Consider the following 26,453-nt stretch of genomic DNA (forward strand, 5'->3'; position numbering starts at 1 on the left):
GAATTTGAAGGATCTATTAAAATCCTTCTACTGAGCAAATGCACCACCCTTGCTTTAGTTTTTCTCCAAATGTATGTTCAATGGCTTTAGCAAATCTGGTCTGTTCCAAATATCATAATCCATATCACATTCAAGGGTCATTTTTGGAGGTTACCAATTTTAGGTGTTTATTTTTGTGGGCTCAAAGGAACCTTAATCCATAAATTGGAAATATCTGTACATTAAATATCTGTATTTCTTCCAGTACTTTTTCTGAACTTAAAGTGGACCCAAATTAAAAATACAAGATTTCAGAAATAAAATCTATTTTCTAAATTATAATAATAAATAGCAGCCTTTTTTCAGCTGTATGATGACAAATATAAAATATTTTACATTTATTGGAGGAACCCCTCCCTTCCTTTCAAATTGCCGGGATTTTTCCGGCAAACTGGTGGAGTAGATGGTGTCCGGCAAAGGAGGAATTGCTAATGGCTGCCCCCAGTATAACCCTAGCTATGAAAAGAGAAGGGTGAAAAGCATGCACTGAAATGATCATAGGTTTGAAGGAGTGTTTATTTATCTTTGTATGTGTCAGAGTGCTGCAACTAAATATTTTTGTAATGATTTGCTCAGCTGCCTGTGCAGGCAGGCAGCCTTTTGACCATTGTGTAGGTTTGCATGCTGCAGGACTCTGGAAAGAAGAGCTTCTGTCAGTTTTGCAGCTTGTGCTTGCAGAGGAATTTGCATACGTTGTCATGCAAATTGCCTGGCCACATTCATTGGAGGCGTGTACTATAAGTACTATGTCTTTCCCACAATGCTTCGCTGTTCATAAGGATTTTGTCCTATGTAACACTCCTGGTGGGGTGTCAGCCAAACTCTCTGTTTGAAGATCAGCTTAGAGTAATCCCTGGAAACTGTGCTAGGCAGATTTCCCTAGTGCAGTTAGAATTGTTTATCTGTTTTGTTTGTCTGTTGCGATTGTCCTGTCCCAGCGGTGGTCGATAGGAAGTCGTTCTGATCTCTGTTCTTGGAGCATAGCTGGTGCAGCGGTTGCTACCAGCTATCTCTTCTGTTCTGCCTCTCTGGATCGCGCTAGCCACTTTTCGCTAGTGCTGTGGATCCTTCTGTTCTGTCTCCTGGGATTGCGCTAGCCACTTTTCGCTAGCGCTGTGGATCCTTCTGTTCTGTCTCCTGGGATCGCGCTAGCCACTTTTCGCTAGCGCTGTGGATCCTTCTGTTCTGTCTCCTGGGATCGCGCTAGCCACTTTTTGCTAGTGCTGTGGATCCTTCTGTTCTGCTACTCTGTACCTGGATCGCGCTAGCCACTTTTCGCTAGTGCTGTGGGTCCTATCTCTCGCTTGTCCCTGTTTTCGTGTGTCTGTCTTGTCTGCTACGACCGCTTGCTGGAGGCTCGGTGAGGTAACCGTTAAGCAAGCGTTCGCGTCCCCTGTTTCATGTTTGTCTGTCGATGGTTAGTTAGGCGTGCTTGTCTCTATTGTGCTTATCACGTGGAGACCGCGCATAACCGCGTGCACTGTTGCGAATGAGTACGGTGTTCGCGGTTAGCTAGCGTTTGTTATTTTCCGCATCTTCTCATTGTATTATTTGCTGTGCCTTTGCTACCCTCGTATTATATTCTGATCTGCCTTGTGTCACGTCTGGCGATCGCACCTCTCGCGATCGCGTTCCTATTTCATATCTGCTGTTGTGTGTGCGCGGTCGCGGGGTGGTCGACTGGATTGGCGCGCACACATACAACCTGTCCCTTTGCTCGTTCTCATTCGCAATCGCCTCTCTTGCGATTGCGTTCTGCGCTTCGTACAATTCCTGTCTGGCATTTGTGGAGGTACAGAAGATTGGTTCCTCTGCACTCCCCAGCGCCATCTGCCGACCGGAATTTCCCTCTACAGGTGCATAGCACCTTTTGCTGGGTGCCTGCAAATATACGCTTGTGGAGGATTTCCGCCGTGTCAGCGCACGCGTTGTGCGCTGATCACGGAGTAAGTTCCACAATCGTTACAGTATGACCAGCCCAACCCAAAACCCCAGTGTAGACGGAATTTCCGATTTGTACGATTTTGTCGAATATGGCTTTTGTACCTTTAAGAGATTTAAAAAACTTGAACCTGAATCGGCAGACGAATTTTTGTCTGAGTGTACGAAACTGTTAGCGAACCCTGAATTCCAATGCACCCCAGTGTCTAGCTGGGCCCCCCAAATGGTCTACATTCTGTTGGGGGGCGAAATGTCAATGTGGGCTTATGATGTGTTAGATCATACCACCCTGAGTCAAAGACCCCTGAAATTCTTGGCCTTTTTAATTCACAATTGACTGAGATTACCTCAATTACCATACCCCCTTAATGAGTTGTTGTCAGCAGCTCAATCAGCTGTTCCATCTACTCTTTCATCCATAAAGCAGCCATCCAAAGCCTCTAAGTCTAAACGTAAAAGATCTAGGAAGGCTTCCCAGTGGAAAGATCCGTTGCCCATAGCAACCACAAATAAAGAGGTTATTTCTGTCAAGTCTGAAATGGGCAAAACCATGCAGTATGATAATGATGTTTATAATGCATCTGCTGAACAGTTTACAGGTTTTTTGCCCCAATCCAAAGCTTATGTGGATCCTGCTATAGGTAGGATCACACACTACATTAAAGCAGTTAAAAAATCTGTTCTTGTTCTTGAACTCCACCCATATGGAGATTATCTGGATACTGGCCTGTTTGAACCCCCATTTGCTTCCTGGGATGTTGGGGCCTTGCTGGAAGAATTCGATTTTGATTGGAAAGCCTTTTGCGATTTTTACATCGCAAAAAGCGAAAATGTCTTGAATGCTTGTCTCGATTCAATGTACCTTCTAATTGATTCCGATGAATGTGACAAGGATGATGTGGATCTGGTGATCTATGTATGGCAAACGATTTTGGATGAGTTGCACACACACCAACCAATTGATTCCAATAAAGAGACATCGTTGTCGGATGATTGTTCCTGCCTTTTTGGGGTAAAGCATGAGAGTCTTGACTTTGTGCAATCTGAAATGAATGAGTATGCCGCTGTGGTTGATTCCTGTGCGAATCCTGAAGGATTCTCTCCTGACAGTGTGCAGTTTGAATCTGTGCGATCTGATGCCTGTTTCTCGGATGTTCCTGCAGATTCTGATCGGCATGAGTCTGCTGGTTTCCTCAAGGATGTGTGGGATCCTTTTTCATTTAGAAACAGATCTTTGAGATCTTCCGTCTGTGACCCTGCTATGGGGAAAATTCCTCGACTATGCAGCGTCAAAAGTAAAATTAATATGCCTAATAAAGTTTATCCTGTTGATGTCGCTATTTCTTCTGCAAATGAATCTCTGTCTCACCCTGTTCACACCTGTAAGGGCCCGTTGCCTGGGGACAGTTGCTCCAGTGTTTCGGTCCTAGATGCCTTGCAGTCTGCTCCGCAGATCGCGGAGGTTTGCGCTATGGAAGCGTCAGTTTCACAACCTAAAGCGATTTTTGATTTGCAGGTTTTGCGTTCTGGCTCCTCGGATTTGACATTGTTAGCCGAATCTAAGAGTGAGACAGCGCTTCGGTTTTGCGAATCTGACTCTGAAACAGCTCTGCTGGGTCCAGAGAAAGTTTCTCTGAGCCTGCCCTGTACCATGAATAACAAAATTATGTCCAATCACACTGACATTTGGGAGTCCCTTTTTTGCTTTGAAGAAAGTTCTGACTCTCCACCCTGTACTCTGGATGAGTCAATATTGCATTATACAATATCTCCTGCCCTGCCCCTAGAGGCTCGTCTAGGTATTGCTGCTATTTTTACCTGTTTTTCTGCAGTTTTGGAGTTGCAAGCTAGTTTGACTGCTGCGCATAATTCTGGGTGCAGCGGGATTAAAGTTAGGGAGTCAGTGTGTGGTCCAGTGAATATTCCTGTACGTTCCACTCATGATGATGAAATTCAGTCTCAGTTTATGGTGGAACCTTCCCTGGGACATCTGCCCTGTTCACAAAATAAAGTTCCAGTTTTGCCCTGTAACATGGATAGTACAGAATCCTTCTTAGAAAACTTGAAAAATGATGTTCCTGAGGTCTTGTTTGATGTTCTGGAGGTCTCCGAGTGCCTCCCAAGGGGTGCAGAACTTGTAGGAGATGTCTCCTGCCCCCCAAGTCCTTCTGAGGTGTTGCCCTTTTCCGTAGGCATTGCTGCCTTGCTGGCTACCTTTTCAGCTCTGATGGAGCTTCACTCATATGTAGTCAATGATGATATTATTATTGTCACAGAAATTTCTGAATTTGTATCCGAGTCTTCTTTTGAAAGTCCAGTGCCTGTGACCTCCACTCATGATGTTTCTCTGTCCGGTACTGGTTTTGGTCTTGTTGTGCCGGACTCTGAGATTGGCAGTTCCCCGACATGTCCTGAGGTTTCTGGTGTTGTGCTGGTGTACCCCAGTGTGCTCTGTGACCCAGAAAGCCCAAGTGTGCCTCGGTTACCAGCGTACTCAGATGCTTCCTCGGTGGAGACATGCTCTGATATGGCCTGCCTGCTTGCATGCCCAGAAGTGGTCCCTGAAAGTCTTGATCTTGATGGGTGTCCTCGTAATTCTGAATCCGGAATTGTCATTGGTTCCATGGGGGTTCTTGGTAATTCTCCATGTGAGCCTGGTGATTGTTCTGCCCTCTTGGGATCTCTGTGGAGCTTCAAAAGGTTCTGGGAGATTCCGGGAGAAATTTTGCTTGGTACCCTGGATAAGATCAACGGTGGCTTTTGTGTTGTAAGGGACACTTCGAACAGGTATTGTGGCAGGTATTTTGTATGGTATTTTCGGACGCTCCTTGGAAGGTGGTTGGTATTGTCTGGACGGTGTCGATGGCTTCTTCTCTGGCGTTCACAGTCCTGATGGGTGTTATACTGAGACTGGTAGTACTGATGGGCATGTTTCGGTGGCTTCTGTTTCCGATGAGTTAGGTTTCGGGTGGACTGACTCTGGAATTGGACCTTGTCGGGCTGCCCGACCTTCATGAGTCTTCAGTTTGAGTCTGTTGCTAATAGCAGTTTTGAGGGTCATCTGGAATTCGACACTGGAGGGGGGGGGGGGGGGTACTGTGATGATTTGCTCAGCTGCCTGTGAAGGCAGGCAGCCTTTTGACCATTTTGTAGGTTTGCATGCTGCAGGACTCTGGAAAGAAGAGCTTCTGTCAGTTTTGCAGCTTGTGCTTGCAGAGGAATTTGCATACGTTGTCATGCAAATTGCCTGGCCACATTCATTGGAGGCGTGTACTATAAGTACTATGTCTTTCCCACAATGCTTCACTGTTCATAAGGATTTCGTCCTATGTAACACTCCTGATGGGGTGTCAGCCTTACTCTCTGTTTGAAGATCAGCTTAGAGTAATTCCTGGAAACTGTGCTAGGCAGATTTCCCTAGTGCAGTTAGGATTGTTTATCTGTTTTGTTTGTCTGTTGCGATTGTCCTGTCCCAGCGGTGGTCGATAGGATGTCATTCTGATCTCTGTTCTTGGAGCATAGCTGGTGCAGCTGCAGCGGTTGCTACCAGCTATCTCTTCTGTTCTGCCTCTCTGGATCGCGCTAGCCACTTTTCGCTAGCGCTGTGGATCCTTCTGTTCTGTCTCCTGGGATCGCGCTAGCCACTTTTTGCTAGCGCTGTGGATTCTTCTGTTCTGTCTCCTGGGATCGCGCTAGCCACTTTTCGCTAGTGCTGTGGATCCTTCTGTTCTGCTACTCTGTACCTGGATCGCGCTGGCCACTTTTCGCTAGTGCTGTGGATCCTATCTCTCGCTTGTCCCTGTTTTCGTGTGTCTGTCTTGTCTGTTACGACCGCTTGCTGGAGGCTCGGTGAGGTAACCGTTAAGCAAGCGTTCGCGTCCCGTTTCAGGTTTGTCTGTCGATGGTTAGTTAGGCGTGCTTGTCTCTATTGTGCTTATCACGTGGAGACCGCGCATAACCGCGTGCACTGTTGCGAATGAGTGCGGTGTTCGCGGTTAGCTAGCGTTTGTTATTTTCCGCATCTTCTCATTGTATTATTTGTTGTGCCTTTGCTACCCTCGTATTCTATTCTGATCTGCCTTGTGTCACGTCTGGCGATCGCACCTCTTGCGATCGCGTTCCTATTTCATATCTGCTGTTGTGTGTGCGCGGTCGCGGGGTGGCGACTGGATTGGCGCACACATACAACCTGTCCCTTTGCTCGTTCTCATTCGCAATCGCCTCTCTTGCGATTGCGTTCTGCGCTTCGTACAATTCCTGTCTGGCATTTGTGGAGGTACAGAGGATTGGTTCCTCTGCACTCCCCAGCGCCATCTGCCGACAGGAATTTCCCTCTACAGGTGCGTAGCACCTTTTGCTGGGTGCCTGCAAATATACGCTTGTGGAGGATTTCCGCCGTGTCAGCGCACGCGTTGTGCGCTGATCACGGAGAAAGTTCCACAATCGTTACAATTTTTAATCAAAAAAATGTTTGGTTTGGGTCCGCTTTAAGTCAGTGACAGTGTCAATGTGGCTTGTTACATACCTACCTACTAAATAAAAAATGTTGAAACAAAAAAAAAGTCAGTGACAAAACATAATTTAGAACACAAAAAGATGTCTGGGTGATTTTATCTTATTTTTCTTTGGAAATGGCATGACCTTTACACGTATACAGAACCAATTATTTATAGCTTTGTTTTTTTTACAAAGTTGTTTAAAGAACAACAGAAAAGCAGAAGTGACCACTTGATCCCACAGCTTATCATTATAATGAATGGATTTCTGCTGATCTTTAAAGGGATACTGTAGGGGGGTCAGGGGAAAATGAGTTGAAGTTACCCGGGGCTTCTAACAGTCCCCCGCAGACATCCTATGTTGGCGCAGCCACTCACTGATGCTCCGGCCCCGCCTCCGGTTCACTTCTGGAATTTCCGACTTTAAAGTCTGAAAACCACTGCGCCTGCGTTGCCGTGTCCTCGATCCCGCTGATGTCATCAAGAGCGCACAGCGCAGGCCCAGTATGGTCTGTGTCTGCACAATACACTCCTAGTGACATCAGCGGGAGCGAGGACACGGGCGTGCAGGCGCAGTGGTTTTCTGACTTTAAAGTCAGAAATTCCAGAAGTGAACTGGAGGCGGCGCCGGAGCATCAGTGAGTGGCTGCGCCAACACAGGATGTCTGCGGGGGACCATTAGAAGCCCTGGGTAAGTTCAGCTCATTTTCCCCCGACCCCCCCCCCCCCCCCTACAGTATCCCTTTAAACATTAATTGTTATTTTACCGTAGTTCATTTCTGGAGGAGGATGGTACACAGGGCAGGTTGTAGACTTTTGGCTGCCTGAGGCAAACTTGTGAGGATGTGTGCAGTCCACAGCCCGACCCCTAAATTTGGAATTATTGCACAGCACCCAACAATTTACTCTGCTTCTTTTAATGTTCTCAGTCAGCAAGAGAGCATGTGCAACAACTTGAGACATCACATGCTGCAGCTCAAAACAATAACACACTTGCTGGCTGGCTGCGAGTCTGTGCCAAACAAACTGCTCACTGTCAGCTGTAAGAAACTATACGTTGGTTGCTATTGGCAACAACACTACACCTTTGTTCCGGCACCAACAACTCATTAGAGCTGCAACTCGACTCTCTTCACAGCAAAAAGCACAGTAATGGGAGAGCAGAAAACTAAAGTATGGTAATTGTCTGATAATATGCAGCAAGTACAAAACCCAAAAAATCTTTTAGGGCTTGTTTCCACTGTTGCGACGCGATTTCGCCGGCATTCCGACGCTTGTAAAAACGCATGCGGATGCGTTTCCACATGCGTTTTTACCCGCGATTTCAATTAACCATGACACTGCCAGGGCAAAATAAAATTGAAAAAGGTGCGAAATCGCGGGTAAAAACGCATGTAACAAACGCATGCGTTTTTACTATTAAATACATTAGCGGCGATTCGCATGCATTCCACTCGCAGGCGAATTCGTTGGCTCTTTTGTGCGTTTTTTTTACCGCTGAAAAAAACGCACCTCAACAACGCTACAGTGGAAACAGGCCCATCCACTTGCATTACATGTGCGAATCCGCATGCATTGGACGCATGCGGATTCGCGATAGTGGGAACGAGCCCGGAGATTGTTGCAATAAGTTTTCACATTGAAATGGCTGAATTACCTTTGCATTTCCAGAAATGGCAAGCCTGGATGATCGAGATGTTGAATCATTAACAAACTCTGCTTGAGTATATATTTGTCCATTTGGATCTGCTAAATTAATATTGGGCACTGCAGTTTGCCAGGTAACCAGAAAAAATGTGTCCTTCCCCACCGTGCTGTCAATGAAGACTGTGCCATTCAAGCATGATTGGGGTTGAAGAGTGGAAGCAGTACTTTCCAGCTGTCAAAAGGAAGAACACAGTCAGTGTATTCAGGCTATACAATATATCAAGTGAAAATATATCAAGTGAAATCCACCTTTATTTAAAAAAAAAATGTTAAAGTGTGCCAGACACTTTCAGAAATAATTCTGTAATTTAATGTTATAAAAATGTTCTGTATGCAAACTGTTAAGCCTGTGTGCTCCAAGTCGCATGCTATTTGTATGTCTCTCTGCTGTGCCTGCTTAGGTGCAGTGTGCGTCATGCAGAGGGAGCTTTTGTCAGGGTTCACACTTGGGGGTTGATTCACTAAACCATGCTATGACACATATCACACCTTATCAAAGCTATCACACCTTAGCAATGTTAACACTCCTTATCAGAGTAGTATAGCGAGCACTACAAACTTATGCCCTGCTAATTGGCAATGGCACTCATCCTGCCCTGACCCCCAGCGGGTTCGTAGTGCTCGCTATGCTACTCTGATAAGGCGTGTTAACTTTGATAAGGTGTGATATCTTTGATAAGATGTGATATTTGTCATAGCACGGTTTAGTGAATCAACCCCTTATTGTGAATAACTGTACCTTTTTTTGCAGTTAAATATGCGTTGGTATGCAAATTTCTGTGCAGTATTTTTTTCTGCAGCTAATGAAAGTCAATAGGAATTCACATGCGATGTGTGCATTAAACTTCAAGAAGTCATTTTTTTTTTTTACGTGCATGCAAAAATGTTTGATTCTCTATTGAATTTTGTTAGATGTGCGGAAAATGCCTTTTCTCAATTTGCATGCAAATTTTAATTAAGCTAGCCAATCCAATTTAACTGGTGAATTCATATTATTGTAATCTGTACTTCACTTCACTGCGATACTCCACTAGCCTGGCCGCTACTGTGTTAATTAACATAGTAACTATGATAATTAACATAGTAGAGGCCATGCTAGCAAAGTATCGTGGTCCCGATTCTTCACAGTAGCACTCGGCATTTCAATGAGCGTGCATTGCTATGTAAGCAGTGCGCGTAACTAAGGAAGGCACACTACGCTGCAGGACTGCTTGTAGCGTGCCTCCCTGAATTTAGCTTGCGGTGCTGTCATGTAGCACGTGCTGCTATAGCAGCGCAGCTTCATGAATCAGCCCCAATGCTTGTTTGCCACTAGCCCTGACCTCTGCTTGCTATACTGACACTTTCCAACCCTTAGCTAGTCCAGACATCAGCCTGCACATTTTACCAGAACTTCAGTCCAGTGATGCCTCCTATTCTCTCTATCACTATCCGTGATGGGGCATAGGGATGGCCAAACATCACAATTTCACATTCACGAATGAGTTTGTGAACATTACCTTGAACATTTGTGAACCAATCGTTCGTGGTGAACCCCATTGACTGTAATGGCAGGTGAACTTCTGAAACCTTCAGGGCACCATAGTTATCTGCTGCCGTGGTTATCTGCTGCCGTGGTTACCTGCCGCCGTGGTTACCTGCCTAAAAATTATTTGCAGCCACTTCTTTAAAGGGAAGGTTCAGGGAGGGTGGGTAAAAAATAAAAATCAAATTCCACTTACCTGGGGCTTCCTCCAGCCCGTGGCAGGCAGGAGGTGCCCTCGCCGCCGCTCCGCAGGCTCCCGGTGGTCTCCGGTGGCGCGCCCGACCTGGCCAGGCCGGCTGCCAGGTCGGGCTCTTCTGCGCTCCAAGGCCCGGAACTTCTGCGTCCCACGCCGGCGCTCTGACGTCATCGGACGTCCTCCGGGCTCTACTGCGCATGCGCAGAACTACTGCGCATGCGCAGTAGAGCACGGAGGACGTCCGATGACGTCAGAGCGCCGGCGTGGGACGCAGAAGTTCCGGGCCTTGGAGCGCAGAAGAGCCCGACCTGGCAGCCGGCCTGGCCAGGTCGGGCGCGCCACCGGAGACCACCGGGAGCCTGCGGAGCGGCGGCGAGGGCACCTCCTGCCTGCCACGGGCTGGAGGAAGCCCCAGGTAAGTGGAATTTGATTTTTATTTTTTGCCCACCCTCCCTGAACCTTTACTTTAAGAATATTTTTTAATTTTTTTTTTTCTTCAGAAAACAACAACAATAACAACATTTGCCATGGTTACATACTTCTCATGCGGCTGACTTCAGGTCAATTCCGAGTCTCCAGGTCTACACAACTAGTATACAGCAGGTTAAAAACAGAAATGTGTAACAACCCAGGGATTCGAAACAATCTTGGTCTCCCTCTGGGATGCCTGGTGCATACCTAAAATATGACTACCTCAGTAGGCTTTAATCACCAAGAATCAGTTTATAGTGGAATATCCAACCTCTTAATACTTTCCTGAATTTTTTACGCCACCTCCATTTAATATACACACTTTTCAAAAGTATTAGTTCCTTGTGGACATATGTCACCCAGTCCCTTTTCTGGGGATTAATGGGCTGTTTCCACCTGAAGAAATCATTTTTAGAGCATATCTAGCATCTTATGTGGCTGGATAGTATACTGGTTAAGGGCTCTGCCTTTGACATGGGAGACCAGGGTTCGAATCCTGGCTAGGTCAAGTACCTATTCAGTAGGGAGTTCAAGGCAAGATTCCCTAACACTGCAGGGTGGCCTCTTGAGCGCAACCCAGTGGCTGCAGCTCTTGAGCGCTTTTAATCCGACAGGAGAAAAGCGCTATACAAATGTTCGGATTATTATTATGTGTAGAGAGGGCATCCTCCACCAGACTACCTAGTAATATGGTCTCGGTTGTCAGTTCATGTAAGATACCCAGGATTTGTTGCAATTCAGTGTGTGCCTGCGCCCAATATCTCCGAATACGTGGACCTTGCCAAACCACATGAAAAAAGTCGGCCCCTGATTGCTGACACCTGTTGCATAGACCCGGATCTAAGGGGTTCAGTTTTTGTATCCTGGCAGGGGATAGATAGCTTAAATGCTATGATCCTGTCTCGGGCCAAAATATTACTTGTAACAAAATAGGATATTGTTCAGGAATCTGCAGATAGGCTAGGAATGTCCCTTTGCCATTTCTGGAGGATTCTATCTATCCTGGGTTGGCCTCTTAATAAAAGGGTTTTATAGAAAATGGTTTCGCTATCTCCCCCTCAGCAACAGGGGACAACACCAACAAAGATCTAATCCCCCCCCCCCCCCTTCCCGATTTAAATTGCATATGAAACGCATGTTTCAGCTGCAAATATCTGAAATACATGTATCCAGGGAGATTAATTTCACGTTTAAGTGCAGCATATTTTTTAAGGGAACAATTATCAGTAATATCCTGGAGTTTGTAAATCCCCAAATCTGACCATGCCTTTGGATGTGGCAAAGTAAGAAACTTGGCAGATCAACAGTTGGTGATCCTTAGGTTTCCATACAACTCTTGTATTGCATTGAACTGCAGTAGGCTGTATCACAACTGAAGAAGAGGGATCCTACATCTCTACATAAAACTTCTCATAAACATAAATATGTACCTGTAGTGATTGCTGAGTAACCATTCCATTTCCAGCTGAAATACCAGTGAAGGCATCAATAAGGCCATTTGTGTCCACCTCGTCTGTGGCCAAATATTGTACACCACCTGAAAAATGTGAATACGCAGCTATATTCATTTTAGGGAAATACAAAGCCAACATTGTAAAGGCATTTTAAACAAATATTTCTTTGAGTTCATTGTTTTTTTTTTAGATGGGTACAGACGAGCAGGCGCTTGAAGAAGTGAATACATCACTCAACAACCCAGCCCATTTAAACTCACAGATGTTCTAGGAGATGGCTTGGAGCGCAGTGCTGGAAAAATTCACAGTAAATTACTGTCAGTTCAGAGAAAACATTTTCCCTGTCTCAAGAGACAGTGGTAAGGGTCCGGAGAGAAAAAGATTTCTGCTCTCTTCACAATTGTTCTAATGACAACATCTGCACAGCTACAGATAAGAAATCATTCAGAGTTTGGGTTTATAGCCTCTCCCCGCTCAGAAGGTTTTGTTTTCAGCTGCCCTGCCCCCAGCCTCTCCACCCCCTTCCCAAGTGCTGTTTTAACACAGAAGCTAATGTAAATAGAAAAAATGCATGTGAAGGGCATGATACCTGAAATTGTTCTGTGGGGACATGATGTTAGAACTTGTATTGTGGGTACAGTGACCAGATTTTTCTGGGTCCAACCTGGGACGGGGGGGGGGGGGGGGATTGGAAGTGGGGAATGGAGGGCGCCGAAAAATGGTCGTGGGGGATCAAGGGGGCGTTCGCGGAGCGTAACTGTAACCCCAAAGCAGCAAATATAGCCAACTATGACCATTAAATAATAAATGCAGCAACAGTTACCCCAGAAACCAGAAAATAAACGCAATGTGGGCAACATTTCACCAGAAAAAAAACCGCAATTTGGGCAAAATTTCACCAGAAAACAAACGCAATTTGGGCAACATTTCACCAGAAAACAAATAAATTTGGGCAACATTTTAGCAGAAAACAAATGCAATTTGGGCAACATTTCAGCAGAAAACAAATGCAATTTGGGCAACATTTCAGCAGAAAATAAACGCAATTTGGGCAGCATTTCAGCAGAAAATTACACAATGTGGGCAACATTTCAGCAGAAAATAACGCAATGTGGGCAACATTTCAGCAGAAAATAACGCAATGTGGGCAACATTTCAGCAGAAAATAACGCAGTGGGCAACATTTCAGCAGAAACTAACGCGGCTAAAAGCGGGAAGTTTCCCAGAACATAGCGCAGCCTGGGACAGGGGACCCCGAATCCGGGACCTGTCCCGGGTAAAGCGGGACATATGGTCACCGTAATTGTGGGTGACATTATATCTGCCGTTTTTATTTGAGGTGCGTGCATGGTGGCAGCATGTAGTGCATGGTACATGGTTTGTATCATATGGGATGTGCTCTATAGTGTTTGTGATTTTTGTTTTTTTTTTTGGAAGGGGGGTTACACAGAATTTCTTGCCGGGGGTGACAAAAAGCCTAGAAACAGCCCTGCAACAACCACTGGGAAATATCACACAATGGGCTTGATTCACTGAAGTGTGATAACTGCTATCACAGCAGTTATCACGCGAGCTGCCGCTAGCAAAGGTTTGCGTGAAAACAGCATTACTTGATAAGCAAAGGTTTGCACGCGATCACGTGCGCGTTTCATGTGAAAAGCGCACAAGGTTTGTGCGCGGCAGCTCGCGTGATAACTGCTGTGAGAGTAATTACACTTTAGTGAATCAAGCCCAATGAGAACTAACAACTGGCAGAGAGTGAGCACAGCTGAGGAGGCATTTCTAAACCCATTCAATTAAGGAAAATCAAAATATACTCATAAGAGTACCCACTAGCAGTGGGGGGAGGCCTCTAAAACGAAGATGCAAGATATAGCCCCCTTTCATTTCAAGAGCTCCCACTCCACCATTGGTGGGCATGAGGCATTCTATGAGCAAATCTGCATGTTTAGTGGGGAACCCATTCTTAAGAATGAGAGTTTATGGTACCATCTAATCTCCATGAATTAGCAATGATTAGATAAGCATCCCCGATCCAGCCAGTGCGTATAGACTAGAGTTGGGCCGAACCTCCGATTTTAGGTTCGCGAACCGGGTTCGCGAACTTTCGCGGAACGTTCGGTTCGCGTTAAAGTTCGCGAACCGCAATAGACTTCAATGGGGATGCGAACTTTGAAAAAAAAAAATAATTATGCTTGCCACAAAAGTGATGGAAAAGATGTTTCAAGGGGTCTAACACCTGGAGGGGGGCATGGCGGAGTGGGATACACGCCAAAAGTCCCCGGGAAAAATCTGGATTTGACGCAAAGCAGCGTTTTAAGGGCAGAAATCACATTGAATGCTAAATGACAGGCCTAAAGTGCTTTAAAACATCTTGCATGTGTATACATCAATCAGGTAGTGTAATTAAGGTACTGCTTCACACTGACACACCAAACTCACCGTGTAACGCACCGCAAACAGCTGTTTGTACTAGTGACGGCCGTGCTGGACTGGTGCGCACCATGGCGAGAGTGCAGGTTTTGGTGGCTTTACAGCCCATATGGTCGGCCTGGCTGATGTAGCTGAATGACAGAACAGTGACTGTCCAGCTGATCAAATTTGGTCTGACCACAATGAAGCAACGACCTTATTATCTTTTGTGTGCCCCCCGAGACACTCATCTAGGCGCCGGTCATTGCTTCATTGTGATACGCAAGCCCCTTCACCACGGCAAGGTAATGATCACGAAGAGGAATGGACGCATGTACATGCCTTTTCTTTTGTTGTTGCAGCTGCCCTCAGTGCAGCCAGAAAAATTAGGCAGTCATGTACACGCACCATAAAAATTATTACAGCGGCCGCTGCTAGCAGCGGCCTAAAAAATTCAGCAATCCGCCTGGAGTCCCGGACCCTGTTGGTGGTGGCGGAGAAGGTAGTGAAGCGGCCTGCAGGCAGACATGCTGTGTGGAGGGACTGGGAGCGACTTAGTCTTTTTGGGGCAGGCCAGGCAGCCAGTCACACGGCGTGCAGGCAGAGATGCTGTGTGTGCGGGGACTGACTTAGTCTTGGGGCGGGCAGCAGCCCTCCGGGATCCATGCCTCATTCATTTTGATAAAGGTGAGGTACTTAACACTTTTGTGACTTAGGCGACTTCTCTTCTCTGTGACAATGCCTCCAGCTGCGCTGAAGGTCCTTTCTGAGAGGACGCTTGCGGCAGGGCAGGAGAGAAGTTGGATGGCAAATTGGGACAGCTCTGGCCACAGGTCAAGCCTGCGCACCCAGTAGTTCAAGGGTTCCTCATCGCTGTTCACAGCAGTGTCTACATCCACACTTAAGGCCAGGTAGTCGGCTACCTGCCGGTCGAGGCGTTGGTGGAGGGTGGATCCGGAAGGGCTACGGCGAGGCGTTGGACTAAAGAACGTCCGCATGTCCGACATCACCATGAGATCGCTGGAGCGTCCTGTCTTTGACTGCGTGGACACGGGAGGAGGATTAGTGGCAGTGGTACCTTGCTGGCGTTGTGCTGTCACATCACCCTTAAAGGCATTGTAAAGCATAGTTGACAGCTGGTTCTGCATGTGCTGCATCCTTTCCACCTTCCGGTGAGTTGGTAACAGGTCCGCCACTTTGTGCCTGTACCGAGGGTCTAGTAGTGTGGCCACCCAGTACAGCTCATTCCCCTTGAGGTTTTTTATACGGGGGTCCCTCAACAGGCAGGACAGCATAAAAGACGACATCTGCACAAAGTCGGATCCAGTACCCTCCATCTCCTCTTGCTCTTCCTCAGTGACGTCAGGTAAGTCAACCTCCTCCCCCCAGCCGCGAACAATACCACGGGAAGGTTGAGCAGCACAGCCCCCTGCGACGCCTGCTGCGGTTGTTCTCCTGCCGCTGTCCCCTCCTCCTCCTCCTCCCCCCCCAAAGAAACACCTTGCTCATCATCCTCTGAGTCTGACTCGTCTTCTGCACACGACCTCTCTTCTTCCTCCTCCTCCCCCCTCTGTGCTGCCGCAGGTGTTGAGGAAACAGCTGGGTCTGATGAAAATTGGTCCCATGCCTGTTCCTGCCGTAACGGTTCCTGGTCACGCTCATTCGCAGCTTCATCCGCCACTCTACGCACAGCACGCTCCAAGAAGTACGCGTAGGGAATTAAGTCGCTGATGGTGCCCTCACTGCGGCTCACCAGGTTGGTCACCTCCTCAAACGGCCGCATGAGCCTGCATGCATTTTTCATCAGTGTCCAGTTGTCGGGCCAGAACATCCCCATCTTCCCAGACTGTTTCGTTCTACTCCAGTTGTAGAGGTACTGGGTGACGGCTTTCTTCTGTTCTAGCAGGCGGGAGAACATGAGCAGGGTCGAGTTCCAGCGAGTGGGGCTATCGCAAATGAGGCGTCTCACCGGCATGTTTTTACGCTGAATTTCTGCAAATCGTGCCATGGCTGTGTAAGAGCGCCTCAAATGCCCACAGAACTTCCTGGCCTGCTTCAGGACATCCGCTAAGCCAGGGTACTTTGCCACAAATCTTTGAACCACTAGATTCATGACATGTGCCATGCAGGGTATGTGTGTCAGCTTCCCCATATGGAAAGCGGCAAGCAGATTGCTGCCGTTGTCGCACACCACGTTGCCTATCTCCAGGTGGTGCGGGGTCAGCCACTCATCCACCTGTTTCTTAAGAGCAGCCAGGAGAGCTGCTCCAGTGTGACTCTCCGCTTTGAGACAAGCCATGTCTAAGATGGCGTGACACCGTCGTACCTGGCATGCAGCATAGGCCCTGCGGAGCTGGGGCTGTGTAGCTGGAGAGGAGAACTGCCACTCAGCCAAGGAGGAGGAGGAGGACAGCGAAGAGCATGTAGCAGGAGGAGAGGAGGTGGCAGGAGGCCTGCCTGCAAGCCGTGGAGGTGTCACAATTTGGTCCGCCGCTTTCTGCTTGCCATCGTTCACCACCAGGTTCACCCAATGGGCTGTGTAGGTAATGTAGCGGCCCTGCCCGTGCTTGGCAGACCCAGCCATCCGTGGTCAGGTGTACCCTTGACCCAACGCTCTTCGCAAGAGATGACACCACTTGCCTCTCAACTTCACGGTGCAGTTGGGGTATGGCCTTTCTCGAAAAATAAGTGCGGCCTGGCATCTTCCACTGCGGTGTTCCGATGGCCACAAATTTACGGAAGGCCTCAGAGTCCACCAGCCGGTATGGTAACAGCTGGCGAGCTAACAGTTCCGCCACGCCAGCTGTCAGACGCCGGGCAAGGGGGTGACTGGCCAAAAGTGGCTTCTTCCGCTCAAACATTTCCTTCACAGACACCTGACTGCTGCTGTGGGCAGAGGAGCAGGAACCGCTCAAGGGCAGAGGCGGAGTGGAGGAGGGTGCCTGTGAAGGTGCAAGTGAGAAAGCGGCAGAAGCAGATGATGCACCTGAAGGAGGAAGAGGAGAAGGAGGGTGACTTTTCTTTTGTGTGCTGCTGCTGCTTTTGCTCAGGTGGCCATCCCATTGCTGTTTGTGCCTTTTCTCCAGGTGCCTTCGTAAGGCACTTGTCCCTACGTGAGTGTTGGCCTTTCCACGGGTCAATTTTTGTTGGCAGAGCGAACAGATGGCTTTGGTCCGATCTGAGGCACACACATTAAAAAATTTCCACACCGCTGAGCCACCCTGGGATGTGGGCACTATGGGGACCTCAGCAGCTGATGCTGAAGGGCAAGTTGGCTGGCTGTACATAGGTGGCGATACATGGTGCCGGACTCTGCCACCAGCTGTTTCTGACGAAGAGCTGCCCCAGCTTCTTTCAGCAACTTCTCTCCTCCTACTACTCTCTGACTCCCCCTCTGAACTGTCCCCCTCTTCATCTCCTCTATTGGGAACATACAGAGGATCCCTATTACCGTCATCATCGTAGTCATCCTGCCCAGCTTCGCTTGCCTCAGACAAATCCAAACTTGCACCATCAGTAGGTCCTTCATCCTCCTGACACGTTACATCCATAGTGTTGCCGCGTAACTCAGACATATTAGCTGGTGAAAATTCATCTGGCTGTAACAACAATGGCTGTGCATCAGTGATTTCAACACTAAATAATTCTTGCGAAGTGTCAAATGCAGCGGAAGTGGTGCTAGTAGTAGCGCTGGTGGCTGAGCAAGATGAGGTGTTCTGTGTCGCTAAATACTCAACCACGTCCTGACAATCTTGGGAGGTGATGGGACGTGCCTTCTTCCGAGCACTGTACTGTGGGCCAGGTCCACACGAAATTACATTTACACGACCTCGCGCAGACCTGCCGGGTGGCCTTCCTCTGCCTCTGCCACTACCTCTTCCTCTTCCTCTACCTGTTTTGTCCATATCGGGTACGCACGGAGTGGTATATCACACTGCGTGCACTCACGTAGGTAGGTGGGTTCACTTAACTGCACAGGTATGCGCACTGATGCGGTGGGTTCACTGAACAGTACAGGTATACAGTGGCAGGTTCACTGAACACAACAGGTATACAGTGGCGGGTTCACTGAACAGGTATACAGTGGCGGGTCCACTGAACAGAACAGGTATACAGTGGCGGGTTCACAGAACAGGTATGCAGTGGCAGGTTCACTGAACACAACAGGTATGCAGTGGCGGGTTCACTGAACAGGTATACAGTGGCGGGTCCACTGAACAGAACAGGTATACAGTGGCGGGTCCACTGAACAGAACAGGTATACAGTGGCGGGTCCACTGAACAGAACAGGTATACAGTGGCGGGTTCACAGAACAGGTATGCAGTGGCAGGTTCACTGAACACAACAGGTATGCAGTGGCGGGTTCACTGAACAGGTATGCAGTGGCGGGTCCACTGAACAGAACAGGTATACAGTGGCGGGTCCACTGAACAGAACAGGTATACAGTGGCGGGTCCACTGAACAGAACAGGTATACAGTGGCGGGTCCACAGAACAGGTATGCAGTGGCAGGTTCACTGAACACAACAGGTATGCAGTGGCGGGTTCACTGAACAGGTATGCAGTGGCAGGTTCACTGAACACAACAGGTATGCAGTGGCGGGTTCACTGAACAGGTATACAGTGGCGGGTCCACTGAACAGAACAGGTATACAGTGGCGGGTCCACAGAACAGGTATGCAGTGGCAGGTTCACTGAACACAACAGGTATGCAGTGGCGGGTTCACTGAACAGGTATACAGTGGCGGGTCCACTGAACAGAACAGGTATACAGTGGCGGGTCCACTGAACAGAACAGGTATACAGTGGCGGGTTCACAGAACAGGTATGCAGTGGCAGGTTCACTGAACACAACAGGTATGCAGTGGCGGGTTCACTGAACAGGTATACAGTGGCGGGTCCACTGAACAGAACAGGTATACAGTGGCGGGTCCACTGAACAGAACAGGTATACAGTGGCGGGTCCACTGAACAGAACAGGTATACAGTGGCGGGTCCACTGAACAGAACAGGTATGCAGTGGCAGGTTCACTGAACACAACAGGTATGCAGTGGCGGGTTCACTGAACAGGTATGCAGTGGCAGGTTCACTGAACACAACAGGTATGCAGTGGCGGGTTCACTGAACAGGTATACAGTGGCGGGTCCACTGAACAGAACAGGTATACAGTGGCGGGTCCACAGAACAGGTATGCAGTGGCAGGTTCACTGAACACAACAGGTATGCAGTGGCGGGTTCACTGAACAGGTATACAGTGGCGGGTCCACTGAACAGAACAGGTATACAGTGGCGGGTCCACTGAACAGAACAGGTATACAGTGGCGGGTCCACTGAACAGAACAGGTATACAGTGGCGGGTTCACAGAACAGGTATACAGTGGCGGGTCCACTGAACAGAACAGGTATACAGTGGCGGGTTCACAGAACAGGTATGCAGTGGCAGGATCACTGAACACAATAGGTATGCAGTGGCGTGTTCACTAAACAGGTATACAGTGGCGGGTCCACTGAACAGAACAGGTATACAGTGGCGGGTCCACTGAACAGAACAGGTATACAGTGGCGGGTCCACTGAACAGAACAGGTATACAGTGGCGGGTCCACTGAACAGAACAGGTATACAGTGGCGGGTCCACTGAACAGAACAGGTATACAGTGGCGGGTTCACAGAACAGGTATGCAGTGGCAGGATCACTGAACACAATAGGTATGCAGTGGCGTGTTCACTAAACAGGTATACAGTGGCAGGTCCACTGAACAGAACAGGTATACAGTGGCGGGTTCACAGAACAGGTATACAGTGGCGGGTCCACTGAACAGAACAGGTATACAGTGGCGGGTTCACAGAACAGGTATGCAGTGGCAGGATCACTGAACAGGTATGCAGTGGCAGGATCACTGAACAGGTATGGAGTGGCAGGATCACAGTACAGGTATGCAGTGGGCTGAGGGCTCACTGAACAGAACAGGTATGCAGTGGCAGGATCACTGAACAGGTATGGAGTGGCAGGATCACAGTACAGGTATGCAGTGGGCTGAGGGCTCACTGAACAGAACAGGTATGCAGTGGCAGGATCACTGAACAGGTATGCAGTGGCAGGATCACAGTACAGGTATGCAGTGGACTGAGGGCTCACTGAACAGAACAGGTATGCAGCCAGGAAGAAGTTAAGCCTAACTAATCTTTCCCTATATGAGAGACTGCAGCAGCTCGCCCTACTCTCACTAATGCAGGCACACGAGTGGTCGTAATGGCCGCCGCTGCCTGCCTTATATAAGGGGGGGTGGGGCTCCAGGGGCTAGTGTAGCCTAATTGGCTACACTGGGCCTGCTGACTGTGATGTAGAGGGTCAAAGTTGACCCTCAGTGCATTATGGGGCGAACCGAACTTCTTCCGCAAAAGGTTCGCGTGCGGTACCCGCACGCGAACCACCTACGTTCGCGCGAACCACGTTCGCCGGCGAACCGTTCGGCCCAACTCTAGTATAGACCCAATGCACATATGGCCTAGTGTGTGCCTGGTGTGTGAAAGTTAAGAGTCAACAAACCACACAGAATGTTCTAATATTTTATTCTGAAATGTTCACTGTTCTTCTCTGGGACCCCACTCTTTAATGAAAAAAAATATGTAATAACAAAAACAGTTCTGAATATTTTGTGCATGGAGACATTTATTTTTATGAATGAAACATTTTAACTTGTTTTTTTAGGGCTCTTTTCCACTGGGCACAATCTGATTGGAAAATTAACATGTAAATTGCGATGCTGTTTTTCCATTAATGCAATTTGTTCTTTCCCAAACCGCAATTGCCGACCTGTGGATAATAGCGGCACAATCGCGGGTAGTGGCGATTGCATGTGGGATTGCCTTCCCTAGTGGAAAAGGACCATAAAGTAGGGGACTGTCTGCAGAAGGAATTTATGTCAACCTGTTTTTCAGCTATGACCATGGACCAATGTGGTCTGAAACAAGCGAGCAGTTTCTATGTAGTTGTATCAGAGCCTGTTCTCTCACGAAGCAAGGGGAAACAGTTGCATCAGGCGCAGAGATTACAGGGGAGGCGCGTTTGTACTGTTTGCTTAGGCCCGGTTCACATTAGCGGTTTTTTAAAAACCGCACCGGATGTCCGGACCGCACCGTATCCGGACCGGACCTGATCCGTATGGTTCCTATCCGGATCCGGTCCGGATCCGGTCCGTTTGCATCCGGTTTCCGTGCGGTGTGAACACGGTTGCGGTCCGGATCCGGTTTCTTAAGGGGATAACAACCTGTAAATACCTGGGGTCTGGGAGGTCAGCAGAAGGGTCTGGGGTCATTGTTGGAGACAGGTGGACGTCTGGAGACCATCCGTGGATACAGAGACTGCAGTTGGGACCATGGATCCAGGCATTACTCGTATACCTGGGAATTCTCTCCTTCCTGTTGTTCGCCTCCTCGTTACATATCAGACATGTTGCTGCCAAAAAGAGCTCCAGCATTAAATCGATGCTGCCCCACTCTTTGAACGCTGGGCCCATGTGGTCCCCATCCAAAATGCATAGGAAGTGGGGTAGAACGTCCGGATTTTGTAGCCAGTGTGTTGTGCACTCTCCGGTTCTCATTGCTTTGTATTGGCCGGATGCAACAGTCCGGCTCCGCCCCGGATACGGCTGCCGGAGGAGCCGGACCAAAAAATAGCGCATGTTGGAACGGATGCCGGAGTCCGGATCCGGTCCGGATCCGGTCCGGCTCCGGTCCGGCAGAACGGACGCATGTGAACGGACGCATAGGCTTTCATTGCTATGCCGTGCGTCCGTTCCGTCCGTTCTGCAAGCGGTCCGGCTCCGGCACGGCGATTCCGGACGGCCACCGCTAATGTGAACCGGGCCTAACACTTACAGCATGCAGTCAAAGTAGAAGGAGAAGCTAGAGGAGAGCAAGCAAGGTGAAGAGGTCATCATTGGGGGAAAAGCAGCTTGTTGTGCTGTGTGAGTGGTCTGACAGTGAGTGAAGAGAGGGAAAGAAGGAGAGTATCAGTGTTTCATTTGACTCGCACAGCAGAAGGGAGAAGGTGGCACTACCGCCCAGTGTTGCCAACTCATCCCTTTAATTACTGAGACATATGAATTATACAGGTTTTGTGGCTAGGTAGATGTAGTTAAGGCACTGATTATGTTTAAGAAGCCCCAGAACCTGTATAACTTAGATGTGTCAGTAATTAAAGGGATGAGTTGGCAACACTGCTACCGCCCTGAGTGAAGAGGAATGGAGGTCGGCCGACTGGCGGAGGGTGAGCAGATTGTTTGTTACAGACTCGCAGCCAGCTAGCCAGTCAGTCCGTGTGTTATTGTGTTGAGCTGCAGCATGTCATGTGACTGTCTCAAGTTGTTACATATGCTCCCTTGCTGAATGAGAACATAAAGTAAATTGTCGAGGGGGGGGGGGGGGGGCAGCCTCAGAAGTTTGCCTCAGGCAGCAAAAAGCCTCACAGTTTGCCTAAGGCAGCAAAAAGTCTAGGATTGGCCCTGAGTTGTATGCTAATTAACTACTCTGCGACTGCCTAAGGCAGATTGGCGGCTGCAGAGTGGCTCTGTTCCTCAGTCACGCCATATGGCGTCATCTCGTGAGGAGCAATATTAAACGGGAGCTTGCGCGCGCACAAGCTGCCGTCTGTAAACATAGCGGGACACAACGATCAGCCTGCCAGTGGCTGATCAGCGCTGGCAGGCTGGTTTCTTTCTTTATATATAAAATATTTTTACAGTGCTGGCATCTTGCGCAGCACTGTACAGAGGAAAGCCTTGTCACTTAACTGTCCCTCGAAAGGGCTCACATTCTAATCCCTGCCATAGACATACAGTATTACTATGTATGGGTAGTGTAGTGTGTATTAAGTAGTGTTGGGCGAATTTAAGGGGGAAAGGAAGGGTGATATATATATAAAAATATAAAAAATTTAGGTTTTTTTTTATTAATAAAAAAGAAAATTAACAATTGCAGCAGCAATCAAATACCACCAAAAGAAAGCTCAAGTGGTTAAAGCTTGAATGGGAATGATGTGAATCATTTTCTTTTTATGGGTTATAGTTTTCCTGCAGATAACACCTACCTGTATCCATTGATATTTTTGCAAGTTTTGGTTCTTCATTAAGTCCAAGGAATATGACATGGATTATTGCTCCGCTGTTTATTATATCAGAGTAACAAAGATTGGTATCATAGTTGTCTTCTCCGTCTGACAATAATACTATTTCTGTGCCATGAGATGAGCCTGTATTTCCTTTGTTTACCTAATGGACGGTATATATAGATATAAGACAACAGCAATCAATTTTGAAGTTTCCTAATCTGACATTAGGGCAGTTTCCGAAACAACTTACACAGTATACACAGTGACAATTCTTGTACCTGTAAATCAATATAAGATAAGCCTTCCACGTAATGATCTAGCACATACATAGAGCTAGTCAGTGAGAGACTAACATTTTTTTTGGCATGTTGAGACAAAATTTGCGTAATTTCGTATTTCTGTAATTATGGACAAAAATGTTGCCACTACGTCATGAATTCGTAATTTCATAACTGCCATACAAACAGTAATTCGGAATTCCATAAGCAAAATTTCTGTCACGTAATTTCACGTTTTGCTGCAAATGCATGCTTAGACACTTGGTTTTAGGCCTTGCAATATCTGATAATGCAAAGGCCCCTACACATGATCTTGCTTTAAAGGATACCAGAACTAACATATGACATGATGAGATAGACATGTGTATGTGCAGTGCCTAGCACACAAATAACTGCTGTGTAACTTTTTTTCTTTCTCTGCCTGAAAGCGTTAAATATCAGGTATGCAAGTGGCTGACTTGGTCCTGACTCTGACAGGAAGTGACTACAGTGTGACCCTCACTGATAAGAAATTCCAACTACAAAACACTTTCCTAGCAGAAAATGGCTTCTGAGAGCAAGAAAGCGGTAAAAAGATGGAATTTCTTATCGGTGAGGGTCACACTGTAGTCACTTCCTGTCTGAGTCAGGACTGAGTCAGCCACTTACATACCTGCTATTTAACTTTTTCAGGCAGAGAAAGAAAAAAAGAAACACAGCATAGTTATTTGTGTGCTAAGCACTGTACAAACCCATGTCTATCTCATCATGTCACATGTCACTTTAGGTATCCTTTAAATGTATCAGGGGACTCTACCTGCAGCCACTTCTAGGACAGGTGCTCTTTGTAAAGGTGCACTTAGCGGTCATGCATGTTGAGACACTGTTTTTTTGGGCCTTGCAGTATACACGTCACTTTAAATCAGGGGTGTCAAACTCAAATACAAAGTGGGACGAAATTGTTCACTAGGACCTAGTCACGAGCCAAACCCTCGTTGTCTACTCGGTGTCTACTGGCCACCTTCCTCCCTAATGGCTCCCCTCTAACCCCTATACAGTTCCCTGATGTCTAGAGGCCCCCACCCTCCCCTATACAGTTGCCTAGTGTTTAGTGCTTTCCCCTACATCCCCTTTGCAGTTTCCTAGTATTTAGTGCTTTCCTCCTCCCTCCCCCATATGGCTTCCCTGGTGTTCAAGGGCTTCACCTCCAATATAGCTTCCCTGGTAGCCTAGAGAGGAGCAAACATAATGCAAAGTGGGGAAACCACTTGAGGGCCAAATTTAATGGCTCTGAGGGCCAGATTTGGGCCGTGGACCGGAGTTTGACATGTATGCTTTAAATGTATCAGGAGCCTCTGGACTGGAACACAATTTCGAGAACGGCCGAATTTCCGCATGAAACACGAAATTCCGATTTTGTTTCCACTATGAATTAAGATCGTAATTATGAAAAATGATCATAATTATGAAATGCCGCCTAAACGCAAATATTGCGTAATTTCACAAAATGACAAATTTTTGATTAAGGCCATAATCGTAATTCGATCATTACGCATATCACTCGCGTTAATGTCAATTATATGTTGTTATAAAATTAGCATCTTGTGAACATGTTAGCATTGATCATATTTACCTATTATAAACACAAAGCCAACATCACTGTGTAGAAGAAATGTACAAGAGGCAGGCTCCTGTGAGTGAATAGAACTGGGAGGCAATAGAGCTCTGCTCTCAGGTTTGAAAGAATAGATGGAGGAAAGAAATGCTTCAGTTGAACTTAACGGCTCGTTATGATTGAATGTCTAGGGTTCAATAAAGCAGCACAACACAATACATATCTCACAATAAATGAATTAGTGATGGTAGGATGAGACTTAAATTAGCAATGTAACACGCTTTATCCGCTAGCACCAGGCACTCGGCTGAGTGGAATCCACCAGACACTGACTCAGATGAAATTATCAAATATTTATTCCTGACCTAGCAGTGGCCACTGTAGAAAAGAGTCCATCAAGTACACTTCAATGTCAGAATACACTTTCCTTGCACATCAAAGGTCAAATAACACAATCTTCTGGTCTTCACTGCCGGTGCACCGGTAAAAGCTGCGGAAGGAAATAGTTAGTTACACAGAAATTATAGTAAGCTACAATAGGTCGTCTTGTACAACAATCAACCACTTTACAGCATATACAATTCACAGTTGTTGGGCGTGGGCTGGGGAAGTGGGCTGGTCTACTGAGCAATTCAGTCCAATACCTAATCAGTTCTCAGTCCCTTGCCACCAAGTCAAATCTATATTGCTCAGCAAAACCTTGGGGGAAACTCGTGACAGTTCGCAATATGATACTGAATAGATGACAGTTCTTTGGTTGGTCCAATCAGGACATTCACCTTGCTCCAAGATTTTGTAGACTCTTTAAGGTTGTATTTGTAGCACTGAATACATTCTACTCTAAATACCTTCCCTCTGAATTGGGCTCCCCAAAACAACAAACAAAATAAAAGATAAAGCAAATATTCAAAAAGGGTTAAAGCAAAATAAAATATAAAGTGACCGATGCACCCCTCTATACCATCAACACCTCCCCATTACAATAGAACTTTGTTTAAGTGCACTTTGATGTTAAAGCTGAATGAACTCTGAATTAGAGTTGATGCAAAACTTGTAATCCAAGTACGTTAACTCTGTAGCTTGATCAGGTATCACCTGGTCGCTCCTGCAGCACACTTTAATATCACAAGATGCAATGTGACTCCTCCTCCACTCTTCCACTGTAATGCTGACAGGTTCGCTTTAAATATCAAACTCTGCTTAATTCTACAGAACACGTCAACTGAAG

The 26,453-nt window shown here is 47.3% G+C and overlaps 2 protein-coding genes across 9 annotated transcripts in view; one reads left to right on the top strand and one right to left on the bottom strand.

The window, feature by feature from the left end:
• The window catches only part of LOC137521088 (leukocyte tyrosine kinase receptor-like), a 176,198-nt gene that overhangs the window by 80,415 nt on the left and 69,330 nt on the right, over positions 1-26,453 (top strand). Inside the window, exon 5 of one of the 7 annotated variants that reach the window (XM_068239873.1) lies at positions 12,020-12,075. The exons of the other annotated variants lie outside the window; for them this stretch is intronic. Within the exon in view, the coding sequence (XP_068095974.1) occupies positions 12,020-12,045 (26 nt within the window). The 3' untranslated portion in view covers positions 12,046-12,075. Of the gene's footprint in view, positions 1-12,019; positions 12,076-26,453 lie in introns of those variants that run through there. 7 annotated transcript variants of the gene reach the window in all.
• Positions 1-26,453, bottom strand: part of LOC137521086 (calcium-activated chloride channel regulator 4A-like) — a 153,527-nt gene that overhangs the window by 43,556 nt on the left and 83,518 nt on the right. For both annotated transcript variants that reach the window (XM_068239867.1, XM_068239866.1), the window contains 3 exons: positions 23,333-23,513; positions 11,806-11,912; positions 8,134-8,355 (listed from right to left, as the gene is read on the bottom strand). In XM_068239867.1, the coding sequence (XP_068095968.1) occupies positions 8,134-8,355; positions 11,806-11,912; positions 23,333-23,513 (510 nt within the window). The remainder of the gene's footprint in view (positions 1-8,133; positions 8,356-11,805; positions 11,913-23,332; positions 23,514-26,453) is intronic.

Source organism: Hyperolius riggenbachi, chromosome 6 (genome assembly GCF_040937935.1).
Source record: "Hyperolius riggenbachi isolate aHypRig1 chromosome 6, aHypRig1.pri, whole genome shotgun sequence".
Classification (NCBI taxonomy): Eukaryota; Metazoa; Chordata; class Amphibia; order Anura; family Hyperoliidae; genus Hyperolius; species Hyperolius riggenbachi.